Below are 18,517 nucleotides of genomic sequence, written 5' to 3'. Positions count from 1 at the left end.
CATGGGAAGGGGAGGATCTCTTGGGTCTCTACCCCTCCTTTAAAGATTTTAATGTAGTTAAACATTGATAGAAGAGGGAGGGCTATTCTCTTCAGGTGTAACTACTGGTAAGATGCCCATGCTTTTGTGAACAAGTTCTTATGCTCTTGTAAATACCCTAATCTCATACACACACACACACACACACACACACACACACACACACACACATGGAAGACTAGTTAGAACAAAGAAAGACATTAGTGGGAATAGGAGATGGACTACAGAAAGTAAAGGAGTAATGGCAAATATGACTGAAATACATTATGTACATGTATGACTATGTCCTAAGAAAACCCATTATTATGTATAATTAATATATTAATGAAAACATTGTTTCAAAAAGGAGGCAGCTTCTCCTATGCTCTACAATTGGATGAAACAAATGTTGTATGGCGCAAGTGAATGGGTACACACAGCCCAGCCACCTCCAGTGGCAGCTGTGCACAGGACAGGCTGTGGTCTTACAGAGAACATTCCCTTCCCAGCCCTGCTAGAGTGTTCAGACTCACCTCGCCTCTTCTGTTTTTCCTCTTGGTGAGATGGGTGAAGACATCTCTCTGTTGCAAGGTATTTGTTCCCACTGTGAACCCTGAGATTGTGAACTGTAAAAACTTGTTTCTAGTTGTGTAGCTCTGCCCTAACACACACCTTTAATCCAAGAACTTTCTGTTTATTGTAAACAGATGGTTGTGGTGTGGCTCGGCTCTAGAACATACCTTTAATCTTAACGTTTTCTGTAAACAGGATAAATAAAGTTAACCCTAGGTCAAGAAATGGAGCAAGAAACCAGTTGACACAAAGCGAACATGTGAAAAAACCATAGAGAGTGAGAGGAAGTCCTGAGGATGGATAGAGAGTTGAACAGGAAGTAGAATGGAGGGACACTGAGTTGAAAGGTATTTAAGACATCGTAGAGAAAGAGAAGGAGCTTTTTCCTTCTGGGATGTGTAGCTTTTAGCTGACTGCTTGACAAACAGCTGGAAAAAGGCTAAGGTGTTGGCCAGAGAGGCACCTAAATTAGCATATGAGAGGAGAATTGAAAGTGAGAAGGAGTCTTGTTGGGAGGTATTTAGGTGAAGAGGAGGTAGTTGGTGTTGGATAGGCTCAAGGTACATTGTACATGCAGAGTAAAAATATTAGCCGGGGCGAGAGAGATGGCTCAGTGGTTAAGCGCACCTGTTGCTCTTACAGAAGACCCCCACATGGTGGTTCACAACCAAACCCCATCTTTAGGTGGATACAATGCCCTCTTCTGACCCATGCAGGCACCAGGCACACAAGTGGTACACATGCAGACATGTAAGCAAAGCACTCACACATAAAATACTAAATGACTAAATAAAGTAAAAAATGAATAAGTAAAATTTCAAAAGTTAAAAAAAAAACGTTAGCTTAGGAAAGAATCAATTACATGGGGGGAAAAAAACCTTGAAAACTCCAAGTCAACTGTTACATGCAAGGGACAGAACCTGTGTGGAAAAACTCATTGACATTCAAATGAAGGAGTAAACAGGTGCCTACTGTCATTGAGCCTTTGACATTTTCTTAGCTCTGACCTATTTCCACCCTCAAGTGCCTTTCTCCCTTAGTGAACTATCTCTTTTTCTGTTAGTATCCATGAGTCATTGTTCAGATTTTTGTTCAGGGACACAAGAACCTGAAAATCCTAGCGGGTACCCCCAGAATCTACACCCAGAGTCCCACAGCATCATTTTTTTATTCCACGTTGTGACTGGTGCTTCTTGTCTGTAAGCTTCTCAGTTAGGACACTGGTTCTGTAATATTAATTCCCCATCTCTTCCCCTTACTTTCTTTCTTCCTTCTTTTTCCCTTTTCTTAGTTTTTCAAGACAGGATTTCTCTGTATAGCCTTGGCTGTCCTGAGACTTGTTTGTAGACCAGACTGGCCTTGAATTTAGAGATCCACCTGCCTCTACCTCTCAAATGTTGGCTTAAAGGTGTGCACCACACCACCCAGGGTTATATTAATTTCCAATAGGACATCAATAGAGTCTTCTGAGTTTTTAATGAAAGAGAGAGGAGAGAGAGAGAGAGAGAGAGAGAGAGAGAGAGAGAGAGAGAGAGAGAGAGAGAGAGAGAGAGAATATGCAAAGGAGAGGAGAAAGAGAGGAGAGAGTGCATATATTTATGTGATGTATAAATGTACTTATTTACACATCACCACCCCACTCCTACTGTGTGTGTGTGTGTGTGTGTGTGTGTGTGTGTGTGTGTGTGTGCCTGCACTTTCTCCACCCACCTCCTTGGGAGATGGACTCTTCCCATGGGACACTTTCCTAAAGAATGATTGGTGTGGTGGGGCCCAGCTCAAGTGAGCTCTGCTTATGACTCATCCTCAAGTCTGTCCATTGACCAATGGATCTGTTTTTATGCCAGCACCATGGCGTTTTTATTACCATAATTCTGTAGTGTAACTGAGATCTGGGCTAGAGATACATCCAGCAATGCTTTTATTGTTCAAGCCAGTTTTATGTAATCTGGTTTTGTTTGTTTGTTTGTTTGTTTGTTTGTTTTTTGGCATAAAGTTTTCTCTCTGCAGCCCTTGCTGTCCTCTGTAGACCAGGCTGGCCTTGAATTCCTGAGTGGATCTGGGCCCTGGTGGCAGTTGAGACGGTTAGCCCTCTCCATGATGTGGGCTTTTCTGAAATAAAGACTTTTAAAGTATGTCCTATGATGTCTAACTTTTCTTCTCTACTTTTATTAATTTGAATCATTTTGGTTTCTTGGTTAATTTAGCTAGAGGTTAATTAATCTTTTGAAAGAATGAACTCCCAATTTTATTGGTTATTTGCATTTCTAAAATGAGACAAAGACCAAATTGGAAATCTCTACTGGGTCCTTATGCTCTGAGCTCAGGGAAGCCAGCAGAAGAGGGGAAGGAAGGGTTGTAGGAGCGAGAGGGGTCAAGGAGAACATGGCCAACAGAATCAACCAAGCAGGGCTCATATCAGCTCACAAAGACCGAAATGACAGTCAGAGACTGGTAGGTCCTTTGCATATGTGTTATTGTTGTTTGGCTTGGTGTTTTTGTGGGACCCTTTTCCTCCTACTGGGTTGCCTTGTCCAGCCTTGATATGAGGGTTTGTACCTAGTCTTATTGTATCATGTTATGCTGTGTTCATTTGCTATCTCTGGGAGGCCTGCTCTTTTCTGAAGGGAAAAGGAGGAGTGAATCTGGGGGAGAGAGGTGGTGTGTGTGTGGGAACTTGGAGGAGTAGAGAAAGAAAAAAACAGTGGTTGTATTGTAGGAGAGAAGAATTTTTAAAAAATGTACAGTTCAGACCCGACTTTGATTATTTTTTCCCCATGCTTCTTTTGAGTGTTATTTCTTCTTGTTTTCCCAAAGCTTTTTGGTTATTAACTTATTTTTTTTCTGAGACAAAGTTTATCTGTGTAGCCTTGGCAGGCCTGGACTAGCTTTGTAGACCAGGCTGGCCTTGAACTCACAGAGATCTGCCCACCTCTGCATCCCTGAGTGCTGGAATCATTATTAACTTATTACTTTGAGATCTCTAAAACTTTTTTCTTTTTTTTCTTTATTAATTTATTCTTGTTACATCTAAAACTTTTTTTTAATGCAGACAATTAGTGTTATAAACCTTCCTTTTAGTGCTGCCTTCACTCTTTCCTGGACATAGGTCTTGGTATGCTATGTTTTTATTTTCATTTATTTCTAGGAAAATTTAAATTGCCTACTTTTTTTCTTCTTTGGCCCAGCTACCATTCAGTAGTGTGTTGTTTAGTTTCTATGAGCTCATGTATTTTCTGAACTTTCTAATGGTGTTGTATTGAATGATTATTAATATTTAATATTGATTTACAATCTTAGTATAATCATCGGTTACTCCTTAACTAGCTATATACTCAAATAACCATAGAGAGAGACTAGGATATATTTAATTAGCCTAGATCACAATACTGAGCAATAATTCCTCCATCCTAAACTTCCAAGCTAATATAGCTTTCTCCCATTCAGATTTGCCACATTATACTTGCTTTTTACTCATATCCTACGTCTGGCTCATTTCTCCTGGTGTTTCCTGGTCCTTTCCAGGTGCATCCCTCCTGTCCTTCCTCTCTTTTTCCTCCCCTCACTGGACCAGGGTGTCCCACTCTATTCTCTGTATTGCTCACCATTGGCTAGTTGGCTTTTAATGCCAACGCAGAGAACAAATGGTGACATGTTTACACAAACTTGAGACAATAGATACTTAGAATAAACATCACAGTGCAATGGGATTGAGACCAGGTAGTGGAAAAGAGAAATCAGCATTTGAATGAACAAGGGTAAACTGTACACAGTCCATGAGAACATTATGCCAACATTGTTGGTATCTAGATTTATTCCATTGTGGCCAGGTAGATGCAGGTATCATTTCAATGTTCCTGTAAATTGTTAAACCGATCTTACTTTCTGTGCGTATATATATATACAGTGTTCTACCTGCATGTACAACTGTAGGCCAGAAGAGGGCATCAGATCACATTACAGATGGTTGTGAGCCACCATGTGGTTGCTGGGATCTGAACTCAGGAACTTTGGGAGAACAGGTGGTACTCTTAACCACTGAGCCATCTCTCTAGCCCTTCTATGCATATTTTAAGTGTGGCCTACATATTTTTTTCTGTATGTGATGAGATATACCTTGGTCTATAAACATGCAATAACCTAATCTTGTAACACGTGTCCGAGTCTCAATCTATCACAACTGTTTAAATTGAGTTCAAAATGGCACCCTAGGAGCCTAAGCAGCCAGATGTCTCTATGTCCCATTTGTTTCTTCGTGGTGCCTTCTGTTCTCTGGCTATGACACACCTTGCTTATGTTGTGGGGCCGGACATTCTGATCCATTCTGGGTCTACACTATTTCTCAAGTTAGAACTAGGAAAGCCAATGAAAGGGCTGGGAAACTAGGTTGGGGAGCCAGCCCAGTTAGTTAAGAATCTGCTTGAAACAGAGAGGCCATCATTCCTGGAATTCCCAAAATTCCCAGGCCAGCCAGCTTAGCCTATTTAGTGGGTACCAGGCCTGTTGTGATATCCTGACCCCAAAATCAAGCTGAACTCACCTAACGTACAATACCTGGGAATGTTCGTCAGTCTCCACTTGTGCATGCATTCACACCTTTGTGACCGCAGCCATGTACACACAAAGGCATAAAGTATCCATGAAACTAGGTTTGTTGTAATTTTCTCTCTGAAGATCGAGAATATTCGTACTGAACCATGTATGTTCTATCTCAGCCTACGAGGAGCTGTACAGGTTAACTGGCATCACAGTGATCAAGGGCTCAGCTCTTGCTATGTTGGGAGTGGCTGGTCTTGTGCGTTCGGAGTCCTTTCCTAATACTTGGCACCCTCTCTCCAAGCCTCTTATTTCACATGTCAGGTGACACTGTCTTTGGGAGGGTCCAGTCCTTTCCCTGGAGCTGCCTAAATTATTTGTTTACTCAGTAGACACTTACTGAAGGCCTGTTGTAGGCCAGGCAGTTTTGGAATGCTAGCATGCGGTAATGAATCATTCATAGTACATGCTTTCACTGAAGCACGGGTTTATAGGAATGGAATATCATAAAATCCCAGTTCATTGGTTCAGTTTTGCTCAAGACATGGAGTTGAAATCCAGCTTATGTGGGGCTTGGAGTGTGGCTCAGTGTAGAGTGCTTACAGGAGTGGGGGTAGGGGTATGGACATAAGGTCTCAATTCACAGTGGCATTGAGGTCCGACTAAATGCCCTTCAGAATAGAGTTCTAGATTCATGTTTCCTTTGCTGTAGAGATAAAGGAGAAAGCACTGGCAAAGTTCAGTTAGTTCTCAAAAGGATACAGAATTGCAGAGCACTACTCATAAAGGGTGGGGTGTGTGTGTTGATGTTGCTGAAGTTCTTGAGGAACACTTTCCGTATCCTGTCATAAAATAATAATAATAATAATAATAATAATAATAATAATAATAATAATAATAATTATTATTATTATTATTTGCGTACTTGCTGAGGAAGGCAAGAAGCTCTCCTGATCTAGACTGTATCAGTTTTAAGGGATGATGATTTTTTTTCCTCTTCAAAGTAGAATGTTTTCTTTAATCTTTATTTTCGAGGTGCTTGGAGTTGAACATAGAACCAGGGGCATGCTACCCAAATGTCATAGCAGTTACAATCCACTCCTAGAAGATACTCTTGAAATTCCTCAACTCCTGATGAAACCTTATGTGGTTGCTGTGGGAAGTCGATGCGCTGACCCCTGACCTCATTAACTATAGTCTGCGGGATTATCATTCTAAAAAACGAACGGGCCCCTTGCCAGTCATAAAGCGATAGATTCTTTTGTTTTGATTTTATGAAATGCCCATAACGTTATTATTATTAGTTTTAAAACTTTGTGATGTCTAAGAAAGAAGTTTCTATACTTTTTTTTTTTTAGTGCTGAGAATTGAACTCAGGGCCTCATATATGTTAAACGAACACTTTAACATTGAATTAAATCCTGAGTTCGGTAAATACTTTTTTTTTAAATGCAAAGAGAACTTATTCATGGTGGGAAAGAACAAAACAAACAAACAAACCATGAACTGAGTGGACAAGCAAGTAAACTGTCGAACATTGGGTAAGTGCTATGAGGGAAACACCTGAGGCGTTGGCTATGAAGGAACACAATCCTTTCTGTTTAGATTATCACGTCTTTGGAGGAGGGCACTGTGAGGATGGAGTTCACCACTGTGAGCATGTGCAAGGCATTGCGACAGCTGCTGGGGATTTGGTAAGGAAAAGAAGCCTCAATATCACCTCTTGGGTGTTTCCTCCTGGCTGTGTGTTGTGCTCTTTTGTCTTTCTTTCTTTCTTTCTTTCCTTCCTTCCTTCCTTCTTTCTTTCTTTCTTTTTCCTTCCTTTCTTTCTTTTTTTCCTTCTTTCTTTCATCCTTCCCTTCCCTTCCTTCCTTCCTTTCCTCCTAGGCCTCCTCTTTGTTCTTTTTTTTTTTTGAGACAAGGTTTCTCTGTGTAGCCCTGGCTGTCCTCGACTCACTTGGTAGACCAGGCTGGCCTCAAACTCACAGAGATCAGCCTGCCTCTGCCTCCCTGAGGGTTGGGATTACAGGCTTGTGCCACCGTGCCTGGCTATGAGCAACTCTTCCTTAAGAGACCAGTCAACTTCTTTCATATTTCTTGCTTTGCAGTTTAGGTGATTTTTCTATCCAGAGTCTGGCATCTGATCCTGTAACCATCTACAGGAGTTAAATGTGTATGTGACCTGGCTGTTCTTTTTGTTTTTGTTGTTTGTTATTGGATAGTTTTGGGTGCTGGACCATTTTTAAAATCATAATTATTTTTGCATTATTTTTCTTGACTTGTTATAACTCACAGCATGTGATCTGGCATGGATAGAAGAAAGTATATGTGTGCTGAAAGAGCAAAGGAATTTACAAAACCTGAAAACATTGTGAGAGTGAACAAATACCCCTCCTCCCAACACAGAAGCCCGTGGGAAATGACAGGAGATCTAATGTCCCTGTCACTGAGTGATGGAATAAAAGGGTCAAGAGAGCAGGCTGAAGGAGTACGTAATAAAATATTAAGTCCTTCACTTCTTTGGTTAGGGTTACTCCAAGCTGTTTTTGTTTTGTTTTTGAGACAGGGTTTCTATGTGTACCCTTGCCTGGCCTGGCCTTACTCTGTAGACTAGGCTTGCCTCGAACTCAGAGATCTGCCTGCCTCTGCCTCCCTGAGTGTTGATTAAAGGTATGCACCACCATGCCTGGCTCCAAGTTATTTTTTAAAAAGACTATTGGGAATAGGCTTGTTTTCCCGATTTCTTTCTCAGTCTATCTTCAGTATATAGGAAGGCTGTGGATTCTGTAAACTATTGCTTTGCTCAAAGTGCTTATCAGACCCATGAGCTTCCTGATAGAGTCTTCTGTTCTCGCTCTTGTCCCCGCTCTTTGGGTGGTGAGCCAGCTGGCTGTACACACAGTCTGAGGAAGCCAAGGCTGAGATAACCCTGATGATCCTCCCGTTTTATTCCCAACACAGAGAGGGATTTGGATACAGAGGAAGGCTGGGGCATCCTGCAGGCTCTGCTGTATGGGGTCCAGGGTCCAGAGCCAATAGCTGCTTGTGGACACTGTCCCCACAGACCCTGGACCCAGACTCTGCTTGTGGTGGCTGCAGGCCTGGGGTGGCACTGTGGTATCAAGGTTGTGGGACCTCCTTCTTTCCCCAACTCTTGACATATTTTCATCCAGACACCAGCACTGAGTTGGGCTGCCTGTCAACCGTAAATCCTGACTGAAGGTCGTCTGTCAGAGCCACCCAAGAGAGCAAGAGCTTCAAGGACCTTCGCTCCCTGGCTTCCAGCGATGGCATACCTCAGGTGACCCTTTCTGCTCCCCCTGAAGTAGCTAGAGTCCAAGACCCTGGCAGCTTTTTGACGCATGTGGCTCTCCTGAACTTCCCCAAGCCCAACATCCTGAATGTGCTCCCCTGGAGGCCTGTAGACCCCCCACAGGTATTCTGTAGGTCAGCCAGTGAGTCAGGTGCAAGGAATTGTGGTGCTAGAACCCACAAGTCTCTCTGCCCCAGCTCTGCAGGTCCCTTTGTACCCGACCCTACTAAGGGTCTGCACATTGACCCTGAGCTCAACAGGGCAGTTGTGGGTGGTGAGGAGGTGCTTTGGTTGTGTCGTCCCTGGACCCTGTACGTGGAATGTTGCACCTTTCCTGAATTCTCCCCTCCCCTCACCCCATGCCTCCCTCAGTGCATGGCCTTGCCTTGTTGTGGTGTGTCCTATGAGGGAGGATTTGTGGGTACCCTGGAGTTGGGGGATTTGGGTGGAACGGAGTAGAGCCCCAGCCTCCCTTACCCTAGGTTCCCTGAGAGAATGCTTGTGATGGGTGTCCTTCACTACAGGCTTCTAGAAGCTTCTGGAGCAGCCTTCTAGTCCTTGTGGCTCAAGGAGCTACCGCGTTCCCCTTGTCATTGTCTCTTTTCCTTGCAGGGACTGTCTTTCCTGGAAGAGAATCATGGCCGTCTTCTTCCTGCCATTTGTCTTAGCAGGTCTTGCTCCTCGCCCATTTAAAAATGCTGTGTTTAAGTCTCCTGCCAGGTTGGTGTGAATACGGAGTGGGGAGCGTCGACCCTTTTCCTGGGAGAAAGTCCGGGGCACAAGCAGTTCAGTGTGTCCTGCTAACAGAAGCCTCACTGCCCCCAAAGGTTTGCAGCCGTCTCTCTGCACCCCTTTTCTCTCTCCCCTCCAATGCAGGTTCAGCTGGTCTCATCTGTCGCCTTTCAACCTGAAGAACAGAACCGTAGGGCTTAGCACTGCACTACAGCCTAATGGAAAAGCATATTTCACCCTGGAGGGTCACAAATTCATGATAGTTGGAGGCTCCGTGCACTACTTCCGGGTGCCCAGGGAGTATTGGAAAGACCGCTTGCTGAAGCTGCAGGCCTGTGGATTCAACACCGTCACTACGTGAGTACCGCCTTCCCCTCAGCCCCCCCCCCCCCGCCCTGTTCAGCCCTCATGACATCTGTAGCTACATATGTCCTGACAGAAGGCTGCAGACGGGCAAAGTTGGGGTCCTGGTTTTGAGAGCGCAGTATCCACAACTTAGCTCCGGAGTAGCCGTTTCCAGAAGAGCCTTTCACATTTGTGTCCAGTCGTCACTCAAATTTCAACCTCAGTTTGCTCTTCAAACAAAGCTGTGCATAAAGTTGACAGGGTATGGACACTTTTTCATCAGGTGACATTGGGTCACTTATGAATCACTGGCCTGAGTGACACATTGAAGGCATACTTATACACAAGTAAAGTCATGTTTTACTTACAGACACATATTTTCATATTCTTATTTTTTAATGATGGAAACAAAAAGATCTTAATCTGAAACTTCCAGAAGAGCTACATGTTATTTCTTGTCATTTTTTAAAAAATTTCCTGACAGTCTCATACATGTATATAGTGAATTTTGGTAATTTTCACCTTCCGTTATATTCTTAAAGCCAACCTTCCACTTAAACCCTTCCAACAAATACCTTTCCTCTGTTCATGTCTTTGTGTGTGTGTGTGTGTGTGTGTGTGTGTGTCTGGTTAGTTAGGGATTCTTGCATGAAAATAGGGGGTTATTTCCTGGGGCACGGGCAACTTGTCAGGGTCTACACCACTAAAGGAAGTGATGTCCCCTTCCCTAGCCACCATTAACTGTCTGTAGTCTGTGGTATTCATAAACCGTTCCTTCTGCCGTGATGACATGTTAACGGGTCCAGTCTTGTGATGGTCTTGTGCAGGTAACCACAGCTCCAGTGAGGTCTTGTGTGCAATGGCCATGTTATATCCAGGGAAAGTCTTTTGCAACCCACTCCCCATCCCTTGGCTCTTCTTTCTTCCATCTCTTCTTCATTGATGCTTTCCGAGTCTTAGAGGGGTGGTGCAGGCAAGCCATTTAGAGCTGAGTACCACAGTGCTCCTTACTCTCAGCATTCTAACCAGCTGCTGCTATTTGAAATTTCTTTGCTATAAGCTGATAACGGCAGAAATGTATGGATATAAAAATGAGTATTTAAAAGTTAACTTTATTCTAATTATGTTACGGATTCCAGTTTAGTGTTTTTATAGGATTCTTGTATGTGCAAACAAATGGTGCTTGATTCTGATGTCTCTTGGGCTCTTTTCCTTCAGCTTGTTTGTCTTGTCTAACACTTGTACAATTTTTTGTTTTATCTTATTATGTTATTATATTTTATTATCTCCTAAAAGCCTGGTTCTTTTTTCTAATGAAAGATAGAAAAGGAGCGGATCTGGATGATAGCTGGGGAGGAAATTGGAGTAGTAGAGGGAAGGAAAACTGTAATCAGGATATGTTATGGGAGAAGAATCTATTTTCAATAAAAGGAAAAAACCAAAATAGGCCAAATTTCTATTTAGCAAACCGATAGTAGTAAATAGGCCAAATTTCTATTTAGCAAACCGATAGTAGTAGTTTCCTCCCTGTAGCCTATGATCTTCCTAGCCAGCTGCCCAGGTTTATAGTAGTAGGCATGATAGATCTCAAATCCAATAAAAGAGCAGTTGGCTACCCAGTTAACATTCATGCCATTATTGGGTCAATGGGCACATCTGGCCAGGCTGGTCATATTGGAGCCTGTAGGATTCATAGGTAAGACTGTTAGTGAGTTCCCTCCCTCCTTTTCTCCCTCCCTTCTTCTTTCCCTCCTTTCCTCCTTCCCTTCTTCCTTCTCTCCTTCCCTCCCTCCCTTCTTTCCTCCCCCTCTTCCCCTTTTCCCTCTTATTTTCTGGGTTACTTTCTGATTACATTTTTATTTTGTCAAATGTAATTGTTTTAAAGCCTGGTCCCACCCCTCTCCATCCTCTCCTCCAAGTTCCACCTTCATGCCACCTCCCTATACCCCCTCTCCTTCTTCTCAGAGAAGGGGGCCTAAGGGTACCAACTTAACCTGGCACCTGAAATAACAGGAGAAATAAGCACATCCTTTCCAACTGAGGCCAGACAAAGCAGTCCAGCTAGGGGAAAAGGATCCAGAGGCAGGCAACAGAGTCAGAGACAGCTCTTACTCCCATTGCTACGGGACCCACATGATGAGCATACTGCATATCTGCTACATATGTCATACACATGTGTAGGTGGTCTAGGTATGGCCATTGCAAGTTCAGTCTCTGTGAGCCCCCATGGGCCCAGGTTAGTTTACTCTGTAGGTCTTCTTTTGGTGTCCTTGACCCCTCTGGCTCCTTCAATCCTTCCTCCCACTCTTCCACAGAACTCCCCAAGCTCAGTCTATTGTTTGGCTGTGGGTCTCTGCAATCTGATCCCATCAGCATCTGGATGAAGCCTCTCAGAAGACAGTTATGCTACGCTCCAGTCTGCAAGCATAGCAGAATATCATTAATAGGGTCAGGGGGTGGCTCTTTCCCATGGGTTGGGTCTAAAGCTGGGCTAGTCATTGGTTTGCCGTTCCCTCAATTTCTGATCCACCTTTATCCCTACATTTCTGGTAGGGAGGACAAAGTTTGGGTCAAAGGTTTTATGGGTGGTTTGGTGTCCTCCTCCCTCCCTGGAAATCCCAGCTGGCTATAGGAGGTAGTGATTCCAGGCTCCATATCCCATCCCCTCTGCCCTTAGGAATCTCAGCTAGGGTCACCCCATAAACTCCTGGTGGCCTCCTGGTCCTAGAGGTAATCCCCCACCCATTTCTGTTCTCTCTCCTGTTCCTCTCCTTCCACCACCCCACCTCTACATTTTTTGATTAATTAGAGAAATCTGTTATTTGTATGGCCAACTCATGATGTTTTATTAAGAGACATCAATAAAAAAAATAAATGCAGTCCTGTGAAACTCAGTCTCTAATGTATGGAAAGAGAGAGTGCGAAATGCAAAATGCAATGTAGTATATGGTGCTACACATCTATAATAAATAATAAATATATGAATGTGAGAATATTTAACTTGACATTGCCTTTCTAATTCTTCATGGCTTATACTATATTGAGTATTTTTTTTTTTTTAAAAAGCCTCTACCCCCTATATCCACACACTGTCCATTCATCCATTCTACAGGACCATAAGCCTACAAAACAGCTTGAGCGTCAGAGAGACCCTTCCTCTGGTGTGTCCTCCACCATGCTTTGGTGGCAAAGCTTAACACCTACTCAGTGAAACCAGCTAAAGAAGATATGGAGCTCAGAGGCAGTAAACTGATGGCTCACTTAATGTGCCAATGATTTAGTCAGAAATAATCGAGTTACTACAGTTTTTACAGTACAGGTGATAAAGACTTTGCATACACCAAGGCAAGCAATGTGCTACTGAGTAATATTACTAACCTGTAATTACTGAGTTATACTAAGTGCTGTTAGTGGCATCATATAATTTTTTCCACTCTTCTTTTAAAGTGGTGATTTACCTTGACAATTTTACTGATTTAGTCACCTTACAGTCCTTGAATGAACTCTAGTTATAAGACACACATTGAGGAGTAGACTTGATTTAGTAGTGGTTTATTATGTATAGATTCATGTATGGTTATAATTTAAATAGATTTAAATTTCATGTGTGCCCTTGTCTAGTCTTCATCCAAATCTTAGAAATAAGGTCATAGAATGAATCTTTTCCTCCTCACTGAAAATGATTTGTACAGACTTACTCTTACAGTGACTGCTTGTGAAGATTTACCTTTGAGATCTTGTGATATAATCTGTGGCTATGAGGTGATGATTCAGGGACATTCAGTAATTATGTATGTATCCCATTTTCCTTTTTTTTTTTTTTTTAGGATTTATTTATTTTATGTATGAGTGCTCTATTTGCATTTACACCTGCATGCCAGAAGAGGGCATCAGATCCCAGTATATATGTTTGTGAGCCATCCTGTGGTTTCTGGGAATTGAACTCAGGACCTCTGGAGGAGCAGACAGTGCTCTTAACTACTGAAGCATATTTCTAGGCCCCTTCCTTTGTCTATGTCCTTTTCTTTCCTTTCTATTTCAGATTTACTCAGACAAAAATTTTCCACTTTTTTCTGTCCTGTACTTATTATAAGTTATACATTGTGTCGTGTAATTGCTCCATTGTCCCTTTTTAAAAAATCTCATTTTGTGCTTTTTAGTCTTTTAAAAACAAATAGTCTGCAGCCTTGTTGATTATTTCTGTCTATTTGCTTTTCTGTTTCACAATTCTGAGTTATGCACAAATTCCTATGACCTTTTCATTTGATTTAATGTCTCCTCTCCTTACACGTTTTCTTCTGAGTTGAATATGCTGCTTTCAAAGACATTTCCTGTCAAATATTTTACAGATGATGTTGTGCTTTTCTTCTTGACTCACTAGCTACTTGGAGATATGCTTTCTTTTTATCATCATCTTCATCATTTTTAGCTGTCATTTTCTAATTTTATTACAATATGGACCTTTTGGAATATAATGAGATATAATGATAGCCTCTGTTGATACTATTCAGTTGCATTTTTCAAAACAGGATGCAGCCAGGTGTGGTATGGTAGGTGATCCTATCGTCCCAGAACATTGAGGGGCCAAGGCGGGAAAGCCTTGAGTTGGCACCATCTTGGGCTACATAGGGTATTGGAACCTAGTCTTGACAAGCCCCCACATAAATCTGTTGGCCATTAGATTCTTTGCATATGTATTAGATCCTGTTGTGTGTTTCCGTACACTGTACACATGTGTGTATGTGTATGAGTGTGAAAACATGTCATGGGTCATGCATGGATGTCAGAGACAACCTTAGGTGCCAGTCCTTATCTTCCACCTTATTTGAGACAGTCTCCGTTGTCTTTTCACTGTGTGTGCCAGGATAAGTGGCCCATGTGTTTCTGGGAATTTTCATGTCCCACCTCCAAAAGACCATTGTGATTAAAAACTACTTGAGGTACCCATCATGAGTTCTAGAAGTTTCCACTGAGTTCCCCACACTTGTGGACAAGCACTTGTGCCATCCACTCAGCACAGGCCCTGAAGTTTAGTTGTCTGTTGAAATCTATGTCCTTATTCTTTTGCTGCTTATTAGGCATTTCATTCCTCCAACTCCAGCTGTGATGCTGAGTCATCCATGTCCTCTCTCAGCTGATGTCTTTTTCACTCACAGCTATGTTAAGACGACAGAACATCATGATAGTGTGTTTGCTGGATGAAGCTTTCCTTCCCATTTTTATTTCAGCCCACACTTACTACCTATTTGCAAATTTAGAATAGATTTGCCTGCTGTTGGTTGAAGGGACAATTTTACCTTATCTGGATATTTTTTATTTTTGTTTTTCTGTATATTTTCCTGTATATTTTCCTTTCCTTTCCACATGTAGGTCGCATCCATCATTCTCATTGTGTTTTCCCATGTTATAATTACGAATGTTGCTATGGATTTTATTTTCATTCCTCTGTCTCAAATTCAGTCAGTCCCATTGTCACGCGACACTTTTATTACCCCAAATCTCTTACTGCATAAAAACTGTGTGTTTAAAAAAACAGAGTTTGTGGAAAATGATGTTAGGAGCCGTACACTGCAAACTGTCACCAACACACAAAAGTCATGTAGAAAGAACAAATCTTCTACACGTCCTTTGGCATGGGGTATTCCTAGCCCTATGAGTGTTGGTTCTGGCTAGCTCTCTCCTTCTTGAGGTTGAAAGACCGGATTGTTCCTTATCTGACTGGGACTATTTGACTATTCTTATTTTAATTTATTCTTAGTAATACTTGTCAATAAAAAACATAATTTTTCATGTTTCCTCATTTTCTTTAAATTTTTGATAGTTATTTAAAAGAGTAGGGCTGTGAGAGAACGTATATAAACCTACGGAAGCGTAGGATGATTGACATCTTGAAACATAGTTGGATAATAGGGAAGCATGGTTACATCTGTGTAGCAAAGGTTAATTTTCACTGGAAACTTCAACTCGCTACGATGCAGAGACATACTAGGGCTTGGCTTGGTCATCATATGAAGTGTGTGTGTGTGTGTGTGTGTGTGTGTGTGTGTGTGTGTGTGTGATGCTTATTATACTTCTTGGTCTCCTCTTCCAGCTACATCCCGTGGAACCTCCATGAGCAAGAGAGAGGGAAATTTGACTTCTCTGAGATGCTGGACCTGGAGTATGTGGTGTTTCTGCTTCTGTGGGCTGACCCAGGGAGGGATACAGCCGGGATGGGGGCAGTACTTGAGATTGAAGAGAAGACTGGGTCTGAGGTTTTGTTTGCAGGGTCTGCATCCAGAATTTGGATATTCCCTAGCCATAGCCTGTCGCTCTGCAGCTTCTGACCCCCGACACCCCACCATTTCACTGAAGCTAGGGGTCTGAGACTCTAGATGCTGGCAGAGAAGTCAATACAGCAGATATGGGGACTGGGGATTCCTATTTTAGCAAGGCAGATGCTGGGGACAGAGCTCTGGGACCTAGTGTGTGACTTCTCCAGAAGGGCTCTGGGAATGGTTGTGATGCTGGGAGCTGGTGCAGGCCCAGCTCACAGAGTCTCTGGCTTCCAGCCTGTTGCATGGATTCCCTGCTGTGTGGGGCTGAGGAGAAGCCACCCTCACCTCACCCCTGGTTAAAAGTGTAATAGGAGGACATGCCTATACCCTGTTGTGTCAGTGGGCTTCCCTTTATATCCAGCCTCCCCTTTGGGTCACCCCCAAACAGGCTGACTTTCTTTCCCTTTCTAGGGCCTATGTTTCGCTGGCTGCAAGCCTTGGGCTGTGGGTGATCCTTCGACCAGGGCCCTACATCTGTGCTGAGATAGACCTGGGTGGATTACCCAGGTGAGCTACCCCAGAGTCCAGCGTTGTGACTTAGTAAGATGTTTTTGTTTGACAGTAAGTAACTTTCCAAGCCAGTGAGAATGCTTGCCATGGACAATGGTTGTGCTCTAAGTTAAACTCTATACTTCCTGCCCGGATGGTAGGCTGATGTCTAGAGTGATGGGGCAGGTTTGGGTGCTGCTGTCGTCGTCCTGGTTTTCAGAAACAGACCTGAGGCATGGGTTTTGGCTCATTGAATATGTAGCCATTAAGAGCAGGGCAAAGTCAGATGTGCCAATCCAGGCTGGTCATCCTGTTGCTCCACAGCGATGGTGTAATGGACATCTGCATTCTTTTCATGGGCTGCAAGAAAGGGATTCAAGCCTCTAGAGGAATATGATGGCAAATTCTGGGCTTGTCCTAGAGACCTCAGATGTGTCTCTGGCTGAAGGCCGGTGACCACCGACTGAAACCTCAGCGTCTTCCCTTCCTTCTTGCCTTTCTGGCTTGTTCCTTTATCACAACACCTACTCATAGCTCAGTAGACAGAGAGACACACAGGGTCTCTTCTCTTCTGTCACCCTTCTCAGTGACTAGGACTTCTAAGCCCTGCCTTCAGGTGAGCCCTGTTGCTTCTCAGGGCAGAAAGCAAAAGAGAGCTTTTCTTCAAGCTCGGGCCCTGCTATAACTAGATGGAGCATAGAAAAATCCTGTGCTTAAGCTGTGGAAGTGTTGGGGAAGGCAATTCATACCTGAATTCCTTCAGGAGCCGACTCCTTCCCTCACCAGTTCACTGGCCTGTGGACCGTTCCGCCCAAAGTCTTAGATAGTAGAGGCAAATGTGACGCTGTGCCTGAGGAGCAGAGCCAATGCTAAGGGCTAAGGGCCATGTTCTAAAGAACTGAAGGGAAAATGGAGTTCTGGGAAGCGTGGGAAAAAGCAGAGACTCGGGAGCATTGCCAGGCTCAGTCTTTCAGCTTGACTCAGCAGAGGAGAGAAGATCTGAAGTGCCTTGAAATGGCCATGGCCTGGTTCCTGCTTTGTCTCACACATCTCTGGAGTCCTTGGGGGAACACTGTAAAAAGCCCATACGACATAGATCCCCTGAAGACCTTGAGTATCCGTGTGCTGTGGTTGTCCAGCGGACAGAGAGACATCCAAGCTATAGAGGGCTCTGAGCAGAGACATCTGCTGTGCTCAGCTGGCCAGACCCACCCTCTTCCCTGCCTCCTGCTTCATACACTCACATTTTGCCTCTCGTTCCTAGCTGGCTTCTGCGCGATCCTGACTCAAAACTGAGAACAACCAGCAAGGATTTCGTTCAGGCTGTTGACGAGTATTTTGACCATCTGATTCCCAGAATACTTCCTCTCCAGGTGAAAACATGCCGTCTCAATTCCTCATAAAGAGTGTGAGGGGTGGGCGTGGGGGAATGTAGAAAATGAACGCGGTAGCCTTCAGACGCGCCTCATTAGCAGGCTTAGAAAACCACAAGCTGAAGTTTGAGGAGTAATAGCATCATATCAGGGGCAGCATGATAGCATCCTGGAGGGAGAGCCTCCAGTTCCAGAGGGCAGGAGAAGTTTATAATTCGTATAGGTTTTATTTTATTGCTTTGTGTTTGGAGGGGTTGGGTGAGCTCTGTACAAACTTGACCTAGCCTGTGTGTCAAGAGTCACAAGGCTGGAACACTACTAGATAGAGTAAGATCGTAATTTAGACCGCATCACATATTTGATCGTTTCTCCGTCTCGGAGAGTGCAGGGGAGCTTGGCCTGATTTCTGATGAGTGGGGCCTGTTAGAATAGATGTGATCTAACAGCATTCACAAGAAGCACTTGTGGCTTATCCAGTCCCTCTAGAATATTAAACTGACTTTCCTACAAGTTAGATCTAGACCCTTAAGTTAAGCATAGAATCTTTGATTGGTCCTTATGGCCTTGGCCCAGAGCTTCTAAAAAGACATTACACAAGACAGGGATAACACAGAAGGATGTCCCAGTTAATTGCATGTGCCTCATATCTGCCAAGCTCACACATCAGCTCATTGGCAATGACTACTCTAAGTGAATTCTGTTGTTTTAACTGGTTAACTCTGGGGAAATGCAAGCAAAAATATTTAAAAGACTATGATAAAATAAAATTCTTCCTTTGTTGTCCCATAATAATTTAGTTGTTTTTTTAGGAGACAATAATT

General features: G+C 43.3%; 1 protein-coding gene across 6 annotated transcripts in view; it reads left to right on the top strand.

Moving 5' to 3' along the window:
- Positions 1-8,111: 8,111 nt before the first annotated feature.
- The window catches only part of GLB1L3 (galactosidase beta 1 like 3), a 45,263-nt gene continuing 34,857 nt past the window's right edge, over positions 8,112-18,517 (top strand). For 3 of the 6 annotated variants that reach the window (XR_014779675.1, XM_084784191.1, XM_084784189.1), the window contains exons 1-6: positions 8,112-8,428; positions 9,053-9,160; positions 9,317-9,529; positions 15,609-15,677; positions 16,246-16,341; positions 17,588-17,696. Coding sequence is in view for 5 of the 6 variants with exons in the window: in XM_084784191.1 (XP_084640317.1) it covers positions 8,415-8,428; positions 9,053-9,160; positions 9,317-9,529; positions 15,609-15,677; positions 16,246-16,341; positions 17,588-17,696 (609 nt within the window). In the remaining variant the exon portion in view is untranslated. The remainder of the gene's footprint in view (positions 8,429-9,052; positions 9,161-9,316; positions 9,530-15,608; positions 15,678-16,245; positions 16,342-17,587; positions 17,697-18,517) is intronic. The other 3 variants (XM_084784190.1, XM_084784188.1, XM_084784187.1) reach the window with 1 other exon arrangement.

The sequence above is a fragment of the Acomys minous genome (assembly GCF_964271855.1).
Source record: "Acomys minous genome assembly, chromosome: 5".
NCBI lineage: Eukaryota > Metazoa > Chordata > Mammalia > Rodentia > Muridae > Acomys > Acomys minous.
This window is presented reverse-complemented; position numbering and strand designations above follow the sequence as displayed.